Source organism: Ochotona princeps, chromosome 14, assembly GCF_030435755.1.
Source record: "Ochotona princeps isolate mOchPri1 chromosome 14, mOchPri1.hap1, whole genome shotgun sequence".
Taxonomy (NCBI): Eukaryota; Metazoa; Chordata; class Mammalia; order Lagomorpha; family Ochotonidae; genus Ochotona; species Ochotona princeps.
In genome coordinates, this window is record NC_080845.1 from 10,261,659 (window position 1) to 10,277,527 (window position 15,869).

A 15,869-nucleotide genomic window follows, 5' to 3' on the forward strand; every position below is an offset into this window, starting at 1 on the left:
AGACTAAAAATCACATGAAACCTCCCTAATTCTTATTTATTTTTCTAAGATTTATTTTATGTATTTGAAAGATATTAGACTTATTAGACATTTTTAGACATTAGATACTTACTAGACAGTATTATTAGACATTAGAAAGACATTATTTATTTGAAGACATTACAGAGGGAGTGAAGAGATGGAGAGCTCTTCCATCCACTGGGTCACTCCCCATGTGACCACAATGGCTGGAACTGGACCACCCTGAAGCCAGGAGCTTCATCCAGGTCTCCCATGTGGGTGGCAGGGACCCAAGGACTTGATCCATCCTCCACTGCTTGCCCAGGTGCAGTAGAAGGGAGCTCGAATGGAAGTAAAGCAGCCAAGACTCAAACTGATGCCCATATGGCATGTGAGCATTGCAGATAGCATTTTAACCTGTTAGGCTACGACACCAGCTTCTCACCCTACTTTTTAATGCAACCACAATTATATTACAATTATGGCATAACCAATATCTGTAATCTCAGGAATACATAACAGTTTAAACTTAAAAACATTTATTTAGGAGACAGAGAAAGAGCATGCTCTCCCATCTATTGGATCACTCCCTGACGTGGCTAGTCAAGCTTGGCTAGTGCCCAAGTCAGGAGATGGAAACTCAATGCATATTTCCCAGGTGGATGGCTATAGCACCCAATTATCTGAGCCGTCACCCCTGGCTGCCCAAATCTGCAGTAGTAAGAAGCTGGAGTCAGGAGTTACAAGCAGATATTGCACCCATGTGCTCTGGTGTGCAGCATGAGACTCTTGATTGGAATCTTAACCAATAGGCTAGATGCCTGCCTTTGAACATTTAACACTTCAAGAAATAAGTGATTAAAGATATGTTTACACTTTGCTTTATTGATGCTATTAGTGGGAAAACCTAAAGACCTTTATACTTGTATTTAGAACTAAACAAAATATTTTATTGATTGTTCAGAAAAATGCTTGTTATCAATTAATGACCATATTTAACAATTCAGGTATAAGCAGAATATATGTGGTTTTCCCATAACTGAATTTGCTATTTTTATCCAGATACAATGCCCTTGTTACCAGTAAGTAAGCCAGAAGTCCGGAGCTATTTTCCAGAAAGCTGGTTATGGGAAGTTCATCATGTTTCCAGAAGGTATTGTACTTTTAATGTTCCTCTGAAAATCATGTGGAAAATGCAAATATCATCTGCCCATTTCCCAATAGTTGCTTACTGCTTAAGAGTTAAGATGATCCTACAGTTTGATCAAGTTTGTTTTGTTTGCTTGATGCTTTTATTTTGCTCTGGTTATTGGTGAAAGAGAGTACTATTTTATTTTATTTCACTTCAGCACGCATTCACTGCATACAACTATGTGTATTTACTATATCAAATAGCTGGTTTCATCCTAGAATAGCTGTACTCCAAGAAATTTATAAAACAAGAAGAAAGTTTCTTGAGCTCTTTTCTTACTAAAACATTTTATTCAACACATTTTTGTGGAATGTATCCGCTATACCAACAGTGAAGGCTCTTGATTCCTCAAATTCTCTTGCTTCTGAGGTGGGCTGCGGATGCTGGCTTTCCGATAAGACTCCAGGTATCACATCCAGAGCCTCTTGGATCATCCTGTCCTGACCTTTCTTCGTCCCTGGTCATTCTTCCTCCACGCTTGTCCATTTCATCTGACACTGCTCATTAGCTGTTACTTTCTCTAGTAAAACTTTCTAGCATCCTACCGTGTCTGTTTGAATTCGTTCCCTCTCAATTAGCCCTGTTGCATGAATCACACAGGACCTTATGGGCCTGTTGGCTTGCCTGTCTCCCACGTGGTGTTTGTTACTCAGATTTCTGTCTTATGTCTAGCACCTGGTTGAGGATCCCTTTTGTACAGAGTCAAAAATAAGTGTATTGGATGAGGGCACACTGCCACTGAACTCTCTTAATAACTTAGTGATACAGTCATTACGACATAGTAAAATGTATTTACTTCACTATTTCTTCCACTAGACTGTAAATTGCTTGAAGTCAAGACTGTATCTTACTAGTGCTATATGAGCAGTATTTGGCTTTAGAACTGACACAATTGATGGACTATAGTAATAAATAAGTACATAAACTTAATTGTAATCAGAAATTTTGGTTGTATCAATTTTTTTGAGCAATGTTAAGATTCCTGACTTTGCATCCCTATTTTAGAATGAATGCGTTTTTTTGTTTTGTTTTGTTTTGTTTTGTGCTTCAATTTTTGCAATGTTTTAAAAGCATCCTTCTAAACTTGAATTCTCATGATGCAGGTGCAGTAACTGAAAACACAGGGAACAGAGTTTTGCCAAACAACTTTCTTGCTTATTACAATTTTGTCTTGTGATTTCTCTCTCTCTCTCTATTCTGACGTAGTATGAAGCAAAAATGCAGTTCATGGCTGCTGTGTCAGATTGGGTTCATCAGAATTCCACTATATTATAATATCAACATTTTTAACTTACAGAAGCCAGTTGCAGCTTGTGCTACCTGATTCTCTAACTACGTGGGAAATTCAGGGTGTTGGCATTTCAGACAGCGGTAAGCAAGCTTATGTTATATATTCACTTAAGGAGTAACCTAATTAACAAGATAGAGTGACCATTGTCTACTTAGCTTACCCATGACTTACATCAAACATTTTTTTAAATATTCTTTTTAATATATTACCAGAAGACTTAAATATAATCACATACATTTTACAGTATGTATCTCTACTTCTTAATAAAAGATGGTCTCCCAGTGAAAGTGTTACATATGTCTTGATTGGACTGCTGGACTTTCTATCATTCTCTATACCTACAGTGTCAGGATACACTTAAATAGCAGGATGATGGACTTGTGATTGTTTTTGAGGGACAAACTATTATTTCAATATAGGAGAAAATGTTGGGGGAGAGAGAATGAGGAGGGTAGAAGAGGAAATCCCTGAGCCTAAGGAATTTTATCATGAAAAATAAAGACTTTAAATAAATATATATATATACATTCTTTTTATATATTACCAGGAGACTTGAATATAACCATATATTTGGCATATTGATTTTTTTGTTCTTGTAGTAGCTATGTATCTACAAATTCTAATGTCAGGTGTCTATTTTCCTTTGCTTTTCTCAGTCATTGGGAGTTTGAGGACAATTAGAAACAAACATACACCTTTCTTCTTGAGCTAATGCTCTTAGAGTAATAATACCTTTTTTATAAACCTTTTACTTTATATTATTCATTTATTTTTACACTTATTTTTTTATTTAAAAGGCAGAGTACATGGAGGGGTGGAGGTAGAGAGAAGGAGAGAGGAAGACCCAGAGAGATAGAGAGAGAGAGAGGGGTCTTCCAGCAACTGGGTCACTCCCCCAAATGACTACAATGACTAGAGCTGGGCCAGGCTGAAGCCAGGAACCTGTAGCCTCTTCCAGGTCTCTCACATGGGTGCAGGGGCACAAGTACTTGGACTATCTTGGGCTGCTTTCCCAGGTGCATTCACAGGGAACTGGATTGGAAGTGGAGCAACTGATTCTCAAACCTGTGCCCATATGAGATGCTAGTGTCATGGACAGCAGCTGTACCTGCTCTGCCACAACACCAGTCCCATTTGTTGTTTTTGTTTTCATGTTATTTTGGTTTCCACAATCAGAACTATACATTCATTAAATGAAGAAAAAAATAAAATCCAAGAAGAGTTGATGGTTTGGTGAGATAAACCTTTTAATACCCTAGAATTAAGTATTTGTTGAACAAAGGATAGTGAGTCAAAAATCCAAAGACATGCAATGATAGTATAGATAAAAACGTCATCTTACATTCTGTTTTCCTTGAAGTAAAACCAATGTGGGATGTTTGAGGACTGTCAAAGCTTTCTAGAAATTCCCTAACTTGCCTCTACTCTGTTTTCACTTTGGCCGGAAGGTCTATGTGTTGCTGACACTCTCAAGGCAAAGGTGTTCAAAGATGTCTTCCTGGAGATGAACATACCATATTCTGTCGTCCGAGGGGAACAGATCCAATTGAAAGGAACTGTTTACAATTATAGGACTTCTGGCATGATGGTAAGTAGGTCTGATGATCTAACGAAATTGTCATAACACACGACCGAAACGCCAAGCTGAGTCGGCTGTTTTACAGTCTAACGAGAACAGGGCAGACACTTGAGAGTCAGGGCTGAGTTTGTAACCATCCCTCCCTGTTGCTAAGTGCCACAGCAGCACGTGTGTAGTCAGGATGCCTGAGATGAGCTTGCTCCTGTACCCCAGAATCCAAGGAAGAGAGTCTGTGTCCAGAGAAACATACTGGAGGGTAGACTTTTTTAGAGGTGAGGGATTTTTTACTTCATTCTTCATCCTTGCTGTTTCAGTTCTGTGTTAAAATGTCTGCTGTAGAGGGAATCTGTACATCCGGAAACCCAGGCAGTGAGCGTCAGGGCAGGCGGCCTCCCGCATGTGTGCGCCAGAGGGTGGAAGGCTCCTCCACGCACTTGGTGACCTTCAGTGTGCTGCCGCTGGAAACCGGCCTGCACAGCATCAACTTCTCCCTGGAGACTCCATTCGGAGGAGAAACTTTAGTAAAAACCTTACGAGTGGTGGTAAGAAAAGCCCTTAAACCGATGCATGTGAGTTCCTAGAGACCCTGGAGTGAGCAGCTTGGCTTTGGATCCTGGCTTCATCAATTTCTGGCACCTTATGTACCTCGTGTCAAATGGAAATTCAAGTAGCACCTACCTCATAGAGATTGGAGAGATTAAATGAGCCAAGGCATACAAAACACTTCAGCCAATTACTTGGCTCATAATAGACTTTTTTAAAAAGTGTTTCTTCTGACCCCTATACAAATGTCCAGAAAGCCTGATCCCTCATCATGTATATAACTATTTATACATGTTTTTCTTTTAAAAAAAATAGTTTTTCTTTTTTTCCCCATTGGAAAAGTATACAAGAACTCTTGTTCCAAGGGACTCAGGCTCCATCCATTTAATTCAGCTGCTGACTGTTTTATGCCTTTATTTTTAGCCAGAAGGTGTCAAAAGGGAAAGTCACGCCGGTGTTACTCTGGACCCCAAGGGTATTTATGGTAGGCAAGATGATTTTGCCTTTCATATGTTGTCCATTTGTTTTAGAAATTTAAGTATTTAATGAATTAAAATACTATTATTCAAAGTGTTAACTAGGAACAGAAAAACTCACTTCTCTAAATTTATCTTTTTGTTAGGACTTATTTCCTTTGAAAGATTTTTATTTATTTATTTATTTTCATTGGAAAGTCAGATTTACAGAGAGAGGGAGAAACAGAGAGAAAGCTCTTCGATCTGCTGGTTCACTCCCCAAGGGGCCACAATGACCAGAGTTGAGCTAATCCGAAGCCAGGAATTTCTTTTTGGGTTTCCCACATGAATGCAGGGTCCCAAGGTGTCGAGCCATCCGCTACTGCCTACCCAGACCACAAGCAGAGAGCTGGACGGGAAGCAGGGCTACTGGGATTAGAACTGGCGCCCATATGGGATCCCAAGGCATACAAGGCAAGGACTAGCCACTAAACCATTGTGCCAGGCCCAAAAACTCACTTCTTAAATCACTGCCCTATTTGATGTCTTTTGTTTTACTATGCTATAGATGACTGTGCCAAGAAAAAAGTAATTCTATAACTTTAGGCACAAAGCATTGAAATAGTAAGAAATGCATAACATCTCTGTATGTTAGTCATTTTCTACAGTAGTAATGGCTTATAATGTTTTATTATAGAACCATCAGTCCAAAGACGACCTAATAAAAAGTCCTGGATCTGACATAATGGCTCCATTGCTAACCCTTCGCCTTGCAAACGCCAGGGTCCCATATGGGCACCAGTTCATGTCCCCAGCTGCTCCATTTCCCATCTGTTTATGGCCTGGGAAAGCAGTAAGGATGGCCAAAGGTCTTGGGACCCTGGATCTGCATGAGAAACCCAGCAGGGGCTCAAAAAGGCTCCAGCCATTGCAGCCACTTGGGGAGTAAACCAGCAGATGGAGGACCTTTCTCTGCTCTCTCTGTAAATCTCCCTTTCCAATAAATACAAAGGAATCTTTAAAAATAATTTTAAAATTCCTTTATATTCTTACCTAGCACATTATTTGAAAACTTGATAAAGATAATTAATTTTTTTTAAAAAAATGTTTATTTATTTCTTGAAAGACTGAGATAGGCAGGTCGAGCAGGGGGAGAGAGATTGATCATCCATCCTCTGGTTCACTTCTCAAATAAGCGAGGACTTCATCTGGGTCTCCCACATGGATGCAGGGGCCTAAGTACTGAAGCATCTTCCATTGCTTTCCCAGGAACATTAGCAGGGAGCTGGATGGGAAGTGGAGCAGCCAAAATTCATTTTGACTTTCAGATATGATATGCTGGCATCACAGTCAGGTTCTACTGAATTCATTGTAGTGCCAGCCCCATTCTGACTTTTAAACAGTGCTGTAGTTGAAAGTAACAAAATAATAGCAAGTAGTGCACATATTCCGGCTTTAACCTTTCAGTCACTCACTACTGCATTGAAAAAAAAAAAGGATGGCAGAGCGTGGCATCTGGTGCCCCCCTTAAAAGATTTAACACTGAATGCCTCCTCTGGCTCATTCTCATCAGTCTCACACACCTCTCCTTTATGATGGTGCCATTTCTCCTGCTTGGATCGAAGTCTACAGTTCTGCCACATCCAGTAACTGGTGTCTTCTACGTCCTTCCTCTCAAAGAGGAGTTTTTCCAGCAAAATAGTTTATCAGGACAGAAAAAAAATTCTCAGGAAAACTTACCTTGAATTCTGATTAGACAGCCCCCCTTTTTTAATTCCTGCATTAATTTGGCCATGCCTTCATTTAGCACACACTTGATATCTGCACGTGTGGTGATCTGACCTGGTTGTGAGGTCACGACTAGGGTTCATTTGTCAAGAGTGGACAATAATGCTTCCACCAATTCCATGTCCCTACACATGAAAACATTCTCTCCTCCTCAAATAAAAACATCACAGGCTTTCTGGTCTAGCACAATGGTGTTTCCTAGCCCCAGACCTGGTTCTTCATCTCCTACCCCATGGAATGTTATATCTGGCCAGCCTTCATGTTTTGTCAGTATGAACTTCTAGAATGTTCTTCTCATGAGCTGTTTTCCTTGCATTGCAGCATTTACATCTATCCCTAGGACTGATTCATTACCCACCATCCTCACACTTCCAGCATAGTGACTGAATGTGCTGAGGCATCCTAGTTCCTAGCTGATGGATTCTTACTTGTAACCCCCATACTCCAGCAACAGAACAACACTCTGCTGCTCTTTCTTACCACCATGTCCTTCACATTTGTCACAAATCCCATTATTTTGCAGAGCCAGTTGCACTTTTGTATGAATCTTCTAAGAGGTACAACATTTTTACGTCTCCGTTTTCTTGTTTTCTCTACTGCCTTCTTCCAAAAGCATATCCAAGATGCCAATAGGGAAGAAAAAAAAACCTCTACCTGTCTCTTCTCTGACTTTGTCATATAATCCCCTTTGCTTTGCATCAGACAGAATGTCAGAAGCTTGAGAATCCAGTTTAAATTTTTTCCTGCATTTGGGTTCTTAACAGGGTGGTACTTTAAAGCCAACTTCTTCAGGCCTTTTTTCGGTTCTCCCTTGGTGGCAGAGGGTTTGACTCCCAAAACATCATAGTAAGTGATTTCTCTCACCATTTTTGATGGTGAGTAAGTAGGCTGAGGCCCATGGTGAGCAGAGGAAAGGGGCATGCACCATTCACAGCTCCAGAAACTGCTGCTCCTCCTCTCTCACACCATGCATTCTAGAAAATTCCAATTCATTGCTTGATACATAGAATTTTAGGATATGTTCCCCCCACAACTTTTCTTATCCACTTTCTAGGACAGATTCATCTCTACCATAAAAAACACTACAATGAAAAAAATTCTTATTCCTTATATCTGTGCTAAAAAAATCCTATGAGGTTATATCTGTACTATATCCAGGAGTGGGACTGCTGAGTCAAGGGGCATACGTGTATTTACTGTCACTTACTGCTGCTACATTGCTCTTCCAAATGGCTGTATAATTTATACTTCCTCCAGCTGTACCTGGCAATTCTGTTCCCCACCAACACTTGTTATTACTCACCTCTCCATAAAGTGGCAATCTGGATGGATATAAAGTGATATCTCATTATGATTGTTGTAATTTGGAGCCTTCTGCTTACTGGTCATTTTAAGCATTTTTTCATATGCTTGCTGATCCTTTGTTAATTACCTGCTCAAAGCTTTCGCACTTTTTTTAATATTTCTATTTGGGTTTTTTTGGGTCTATCTCCACTTGGTTTTGTCTCTTCGTGTATATTTTTGGACAACAGTGATCCTATTAATGAATAGCAGAAGTAAATGTATTAGATATATGTAGACCCTTTAACTTTAGCAGAACCATGCCTGAGATAGCTCAGCTAAATGGTTACATTTCTCAAGGGAGTTTTGAACAGGAAGCATTTATTCTGGTAAAATCAAATCTATCATCATCTCATCTTATGATTATGTATTTTTAAGATAATCTTTCAAAAGTCTTTCCTCACCCTTAGTGTGTAAGGACATTGCTGGGCATTATATTAACTTTATAGATTTGACTTTCAATTGCTTTAAATTGCTGTAATCTACCTTTAAACATAATATCTTGATGAGTCTTTTGTCACAATCCCTGTGCTTTGGTAAGAAGCTTGAATCAAAAGCAGAGCTGGAACTCAAACCCAGATACCCCAACATGGGATGCCAGTAACCAAAGGGGCATATTATGCACTATGACAAATGACTGCCTCAGTGCTAGCTAGCTTTAGATTTCGGTTTTAGGAACAATTTTGTCTCTTTAAACAAAATGATAAACTACATTTTATTGACAAATAAAATTTGTAGAATCTATTTATGTCATGTCTTGAAATGATTAGGAAACACACAGCCAAATTTAACACTTTATTTGAAGAGATCGTACATGACTAGAATTTGTTTTAATATACTCATGAATTTTTAACTTTCCTGTAAAATTGTGATAGTGTTCTATAAGCGTTTTATTTTGAAAAATGCTTTGAAAGTAAGCAAGTTACGAATAACCTGTCAATGGTCTCCCTCTAGGAACTCTGTAAATCAATGTTTTTATATATATATATATATATTGCAGGTGTCATTAGCAGACGGAAGGAGTTCCCATATAGAATACCATTAGATTTGGTCCCCAAAACAAATGTCCAACGGATTTTGAGTGTAAAAGGTAATTTAATAAATGCTGTCTTATTTCTTATTTTACTTTGTGCTTCAAAGAAAAAAAAAGTATTTTCTTGATTATCAATTATTGTTTCTCTGATCAGTAGTATACATACCTCTAGGAGTTTCCTGCCCCTAAAACTCTCACCCAGTCCCAGCTTCAAAGGCTTACTCGCTTTTCTAACCATCTTTTTCCACTGACCTGATTTCAATGGAGATTCATTATCTTACCACAGAAGGTGAAGGCTATCTCTGGCCCAATGAGTCTGCTAAAGTGGGAGTGCAGCTGCTTTAAACTTAAAGAACTTTCCTTGGTCTTAGTGGCCAACCAATCCTGAGCCAAACAACGCCAAGAGAACAGAAACACTCTGCCAAACTCCTGGACCCAAAGGATTTGATTCAGCCCTTTATATTGTTGTAACAAAGTACCTAAGGGTGAGTCATTTCTAAAGAACAGGATTTATTTCTCACAGACCTGAAGGCTAGCAAGTCTCACCTGTGGATTCAGAGTCTTCAAGGCTGCTCTCCAGACTCAATGACATCTTGTTGATGTCTCTGATGGCAGATGGCAAAAGGAAGGGCTCAAGGGAAAACAAGAAGTGAATTGGTTCCTCTCATCTCTTGTATCGCATGCATATCCCCTGACCTTACTCACCTTTCCAGAAGCCACACTTTCCTACACTGTCACCTTGGTTTCAACATACAGATTCTGAGGAGAACGTGCTAGAATCTCAGCAGGAGTTCTGTCTTCTCCAGTTTGTTCCACACAAGTGGTGTGTTTGATCAGTGTTCTCTGTTCTCCAACCTTTACAATTCAGTAACCTTTCGCCAAAGTGACAGAATGCCCTGACCATATTTTTATCTCAGATAAAATTCTAAAATCACAGAATATTAAGAAAGGACCATTTGGATTATGAGTAATCCTGTTGTCTGGTGTATTAGAGAAAGGCTTGCCCAAGGTTGTGTAGTGAATTATGGACATGATGGCCACACACACCCACTGTTCAGGCTCTTTGCATTGTTCCATGTGAGGATTGACTGCTGCGGTTTGCACTGTCTAACCCTATCAGGTTGGAGGGCAGTTGATTTGCCATGTCATCTGTGCAGTAATCCATACATGCACCACATTTCCCACCATTTACTTTTGCCATCTGATGAGAGAGAGAGAGAGAGAGAGCAAGCACTCCCATCTTCTGATTCCCTAAATGCAATGCCTGTAATAGCCAGGACTGAGCCAGGCCACAGCAGGGAGCTGGGAGCTCAAACCGAGTCTCCCACACTGATGGCAGGACCCAAGCATTTGAACCATCACCTGTACCTCCCAGAGTACACAATAGCAGGAACTTGAACCCAATACAAAATGTCAGCATCTTCAACTCCTGTAATGATGTTTTTAAGTCTTCATTTTTTCATTTCTTTTAAATTTGTTTTCCTCAACACATCTTTTTTTTTCTCATGTGATTTCTAAGAAGCAGCTCAACTGACTAGTTAAGAATAGACATGATTGCCCTTTTGCCTTTAAGCATCCTGTTGGAAGTTGACAGAAAGTGTTCGTGCCTGTCGTGATTTCTTTCTTGTTTCAGGACTACTTATAGGTGAGGTCCTGTCTGCAGTTCTAAGTCAGGAAGGCATCAACATCCTAACCCACCTCCCCAAGGGCAGTGCAGAGGCGGAGCTGATGAGCGTGGCCCCAGTATTCTATGTTTTCCACTACCTGGAAACAGGAAATCACTGGAATATTTTTTCTGACTCACATACTAAAAAACAGAACCTGAAGAAAAAAATGAAAGAAGGTAAAATATATTTATTTTTTACATCAAAATCTAGTGATTTTAAATGAAGAATTAAGTTGTTATGAGTTACATAAAATCTTCACTATAAAAACACCTTATCCAAAAAAAAAAATCATAAGGTAGATTCTGCTACTATAACAAATATTATTTTGGAAGCATTTTGGCTTAACTTACCAAAGACCTGGCTGAGAATTAAGGCACTTGTATTCCAGACTCAATATGGTCCTTTCCTGCTCTTTGAATGAGAGCAGAATGTTCCGCTGGGTAAATTTCCAGTTCAAGCAATTTGTACACTTCCTTCAAGACGTTCCAGGTTGGCCACAGAGCATGTGTGTGTGTTGCCCAACACCAGAGCAAGCTTGCTGTTCCCACAGGACTGCTCACATGTTCTTTAGGTGGAGCGGGAGGGGAGTGAAACACTGTTTTCTGTTTTTTTGTGCCTCCTAGGCATAGTGAGCATCTTGTCCTACAGAAACACCGACCATTCTTACAGCATGTGGAAGGGAGCAAGTGCGAGCACTTGGTAAGTCGAAAGCCTTGTGTCTTTCTACAGCGGTTGAGTAAAGGCTAACAACCATCATGGACACTCCATGCATCCAATCACCCAGGCTAAAAGGCCAGGCATCCTTCACACCTCCCTTTCTCTTAGGATCCACATCTGATTCAGTAAATACGTTTAAGTTTACCTTCAAAATTATCCTGGGGGCTAGTGCAGTGGTTTCACGGGATAACAATCCTCTGCCTGCTTCATGGCATCCAATATGGGCACCATTTTGGGTCCTGGCTGCTCCACTTCCAATCCAGCTCCCTGCTGATGACCTGGGAAAGTAGTGGAAGATGGCCTAGAGTCTTGGGACCCTGCACCCACATGGGAGACTCAAAAAGCTCTCCTGGATCCCAGCTTCAGACTGACCCAGCTCCAGCTGTTGTGGGCTATTTGGAACCTGATCTAGCCAATACGTCATAACAATCTCTGCTACATTCCTTTTCTCCTTAGCATGTATCATTGACATTTTCACCACGCTTCTTGTCTACCTCCCTCAAAGGAACATATGCTCCAAGTATTCCTAGTGCCTGGTGAATAGATTTTTGTCCTTTACCTAGAGGTCCCAGGCTTGCTTTCTTGGCCATTTTGGATTTTCTGTAATCTCTCCACATGCAACCTTATCTTTGCCCTTGACTTTAATTGCCCGTATGTCAATGATGCCCTAATCAGTGCCTTAAGTCCTGCCTCTGGCTTCACATTTTTTCCCAGCCTGGAAGCCGGAGGTCCTTCACACACAATCCACACCAAAGTCTTTCTCCAATACACTTCTCTGTCTCCTCAGTCAGTGCAGAGCAGTACCCTACATGCCACCTGCCACCAAGGCAGCCAACATCAGCAGTCCTTGTTGATACCTCTGCTTGTTTTAGGACTCCAAACTGGATCTGACCAGGTGTGGGTACACATTTTAAAATACATGGGAACCTCATTGTGCCAACTAGGGGATAAGCAGGGATCGGGATGAGGTCAAGGCAGATTAGAACCCACTGTAACAGGAGCTAGGAAACAGGTGCCTGCAGAACAGAAATCTGCAAGATAGGACAACCTCTAGGTAACACCCAGAGCTGTTCAAGAATTTGGTGCAAGACTGAGTGGGTGGTGTTCAGCCAGGTATAGATGAACATCTGAGTGCTAGATCCACAAGTTTCTGTAAAGAAATTTTACATGAAGAAGAAAATGGCTAGCACCTGAACATCTTCAAAAAACGTTTTGAGAAATGTATAAAAGAAGCAAGATGTACAAATATCACTGATACTAGCATGACTTTAATCACATTCCTCATATGAGCCTACTCTTTTTTAACAAAGAAAAAATTACAGAATAGCTTGGATTTTATGTTTAACCCCAAGCCTCCATTGAATTTCTGTTTACTCCCCATCCCAAGGATGTTCACTATCACAAGATTATGCATCCCTCCCAGTCAGTTTAAAATATGTATATAAATGTACATATGAATTAGCATGGTTATAATCAGCATCATATTGAACTTACGTTGCTGCAACTTGTCTTTTTCCTCCAATCTTCATTTTTTTAGACCTTGCAATATAGGTAGATGCAGCACATTGCTTTTTGTTGCCATGTAGTATTTAATTTTACAACTATGCCATATATCAGAGTGCCTAGACTGGAATCCCAGCTCCACTCCCAGTTCTAGCTTCCTACTAAAGTGCAGCCCAGGAAGCAGTGGGTGAAGGCTCAGGCACTTAGGTCCCTGCCAGCTGTGTAGGAGACCTTGGTGGAGTGCCTTTCTTTCTCTCTCTCTCTTTCTCTCTTTCTCTCTCTATCAAAGAAATATAAATTTAAGAAACAATGAAAGCAAAATAAACTTTAAAAGTAAAGTGAAATCAAGTAGCCTGAGTCCTGGATGTGTGAGAAGCTGAGAGTGGGAGGCTCTTGACCAGCAAGAGAGTAAAGAGCCCTCGCGGGAGTTTGGGGTGCAATACCATGAAGAATATTAGTAAAGGCTCAAATTGTCTTGGCTGAGCAATCACAATCCTTGAATTTCTTTGTGCCCATCAGATTGGGCAGTGTTTTGGATACCTGCATCCCATATCAACATGCCCTGACTTGCATCCTAGCTCCACTTCCAATTCTAGCTTCCTGCTTATGTGCACCCTGGGAGGCAGCAGGTGGAGACTCAAACACTTGGGTCCCTGACACTCTCTTGGAAGATTCAAATTTACGTCCCACTTCCTGGCATCAGCTTGCTCCCTCTCTGACTGCTACAGAGGTGTGAGGCTCTCTGTCAGTCTAACTCTCAAATAAACAAGATGAATCAATTAAAATGATAGAAAACAAAGATTTCTTGTGATATGGCAAGTTCTGCATCGATGCAGAGCTTGAGGAAGCAATGTAAACCATTCTGGGGATATTGGGAAAGGGGATTAAGGCCACAGACACGGGTTTGTGTCACAGCTCGTACAAATTTCACAATCCATAATTTCATGATGTTATGCCTCCATATCTTGCGTTTATGAGTAAATCATGTGCCTCTAATCTGCTTCACCTCTATTATTTTTTTTAAAGATTTATTCATTTTATTACAGCCAGATATACACAGAGGAGGAGAGACAGAGAGGAAGATCTTCCGTCCGATGATTCACTCCCCAAGTGAGCCGCCAACGGCCGGTGCACGCCGATCCAATGCCGGGAACCTGGAACCTCTTCCGGGTCTCCCACGCGGGTGCAGGGTCCCAAAGCTTTGGGCCGTCCTCAACTGCTTTCCCAGGCCACAAGCAGGGAGCTGGATGGGAAGTGGAGCTGCCGGGACCAGAACCAGCGCCCATATGGGATCCCGGGGCTTTGAAGGCGAGGACTTTAGCCGCTAGGCCACGCCACCAGGCCCACCTCTATTATTTTTTAATGTAGAGAATGTTTGTATCATCAGGAATCACTTTTTAGCTTGGCTAACTGCTGTAATTATGAAGATGTGTTTCCACATTTGTTTGAATATTTTGGAGATCTTCCCCCAAATTTTCCCTTCTCTCTTAAAGTGGTGGGTTACTTTGGAATTTTATGTTTTTTTGTTTTCTTTGTTTTTTTGTTTTTAAAGTTTATGTAAAGTGTACAAACTTTGTATATTTCACAATATAGATTTACTTGCATAGTGATGGAATTTTATGTTTAAAATGTCATTTTCTTTTATAGATTGAAAACTAGTTAATTGATAGACCTTATGAATCAAAAGTTAAAAGGGATTCAATTCTCTGAATGTTTGATTTTATCTTAAAGGTTAACAGCTTTTGCTTTAAGAGTGCTTGGACAAGTGAATAAATACATAGAGCAGAACAAAAATTCAATTTGTAATTCTTTATATTGGCTGATTGAGAATTGTCAATTAGAAAATGGATCTTTCAGGGAAAATTCCAACTATCAACCAATAAAACTGCAGGTAAGGAAACCAAGTGTACACATTAGCAATAGTTTTATTTACATACAAGTTTGTGTTGCATTCTCATCCTATTATGAGAAAGAAACAAAATTAAGAAACTCCCTCTGTGAATAAGCAAACAGAAAGTTCACTAGAGGTCAGGTAAGAGACATCCTAGGTTCTTCATGCCATAGACATTTATGGTCCACAGGGCATAAATTCTAGGACTCTCACCATGAGTAAAACGTACAGATTTGTTCCCAGGCCCTTGGTGTGGGATCTCTACCTATTGTTGAGAGTCTTCTTGTAGGTTGGAGACACATGATGTTGTCATATAAGATTGTACTGGTAGAGATGGGGACTGATTAATACCAGTGTACAGCCAAGTATTCCTTGAGACTAGAATCTACTTACAAGTTTGAGTTATAAAGTCATACCATCACTCTAAGATACCTTCGTAATGTCGTCTATTCCTAAGAATGTTTCAAGATTTGATCTTTTCTCTCTTTGCTTGACTCCTCCAATCCAATTTCTTTGCTATTAGGTGTGAGTGAGCTCAATGGCTGAAAATGAGTTTCATAAGACTTCCACAATAAAATGCAGACAACTGACATTATCTAGTTGACATTTGAAGAATAAAATCCTGCATCTTGGTTTCTAAGATACTCATCCATCCATCCATCCATTCACAGTTATGCTACAGGCGTTAGCTGAGCACCTAAGTTGGTAAGGAGGGACCCCAGAGAGTAGAGGTAGAGAAGGTTGTGGTACAGATTCTGACATACCTTGTGATGATGTCAGAGGATGCTGTGACACCAGCATCGCACACAAGCATTGATTTACATCCCATGTTCCAGTGCTGGGAAAAGCATTGTAACATGGCTCATGTG

The 15,869-nt window shown here is 40.3% G+C and overlaps 1 protein-coding gene and 1 pseudogene across 1 annotated transcript in view; one reads left to right on the top strand and one right to left on the bottom strand.

Moving 5' to 3' along the window:
• C5 (complement C5) overlaps positions 1 to 15,869 on the top strand; it is a 78,335-nt gene that overhangs the window by 32,268 nt on the left and 30,198 nt on the right. The window contains exons 18-26 of the mRNA XM_058672642.1: positions 1,063 to 1,153; positions 2,490 to 2,563; positions 3,932 to 4,071; positions 4,377 to 4,604; positions 5,029 to 5,089; positions 9,190 to 9,279; positions 10,856 to 11,065; positions 11,513 to 11,588; positions 14,841 to 15,000. Coding sequence (XP_058528625.1) covers positions 1,063 to 1,153; positions 2,490 to 2,563; positions 3,932 to 4,071; positions 4,377 to 4,604; positions 5,029 to 5,089; positions 9,190 to 9,279; positions 10,856 to 11,065; positions 11,513 to 11,588; positions 14,841 to 15,000 — 1,130 coding nt within the window. The remainder of the gene's footprint in view (positions 1 to 1,062; positions 1,154 to 2,489; positions 2,564 to 3,931; positions 4,072 to 4,376; positions 4,605 to 5,028; positions 5,090 to 9,189; positions 9,280 to 10,855; positions 11,066 to 11,512; positions 11,589 to 14,840; positions 15,001 to 15,869) is intronic.
• Positions 6,524 to 8,197, bottom strand: LOC131481933 (dnaJ homolog subfamily A member 1-like; annotated as a pseudogene).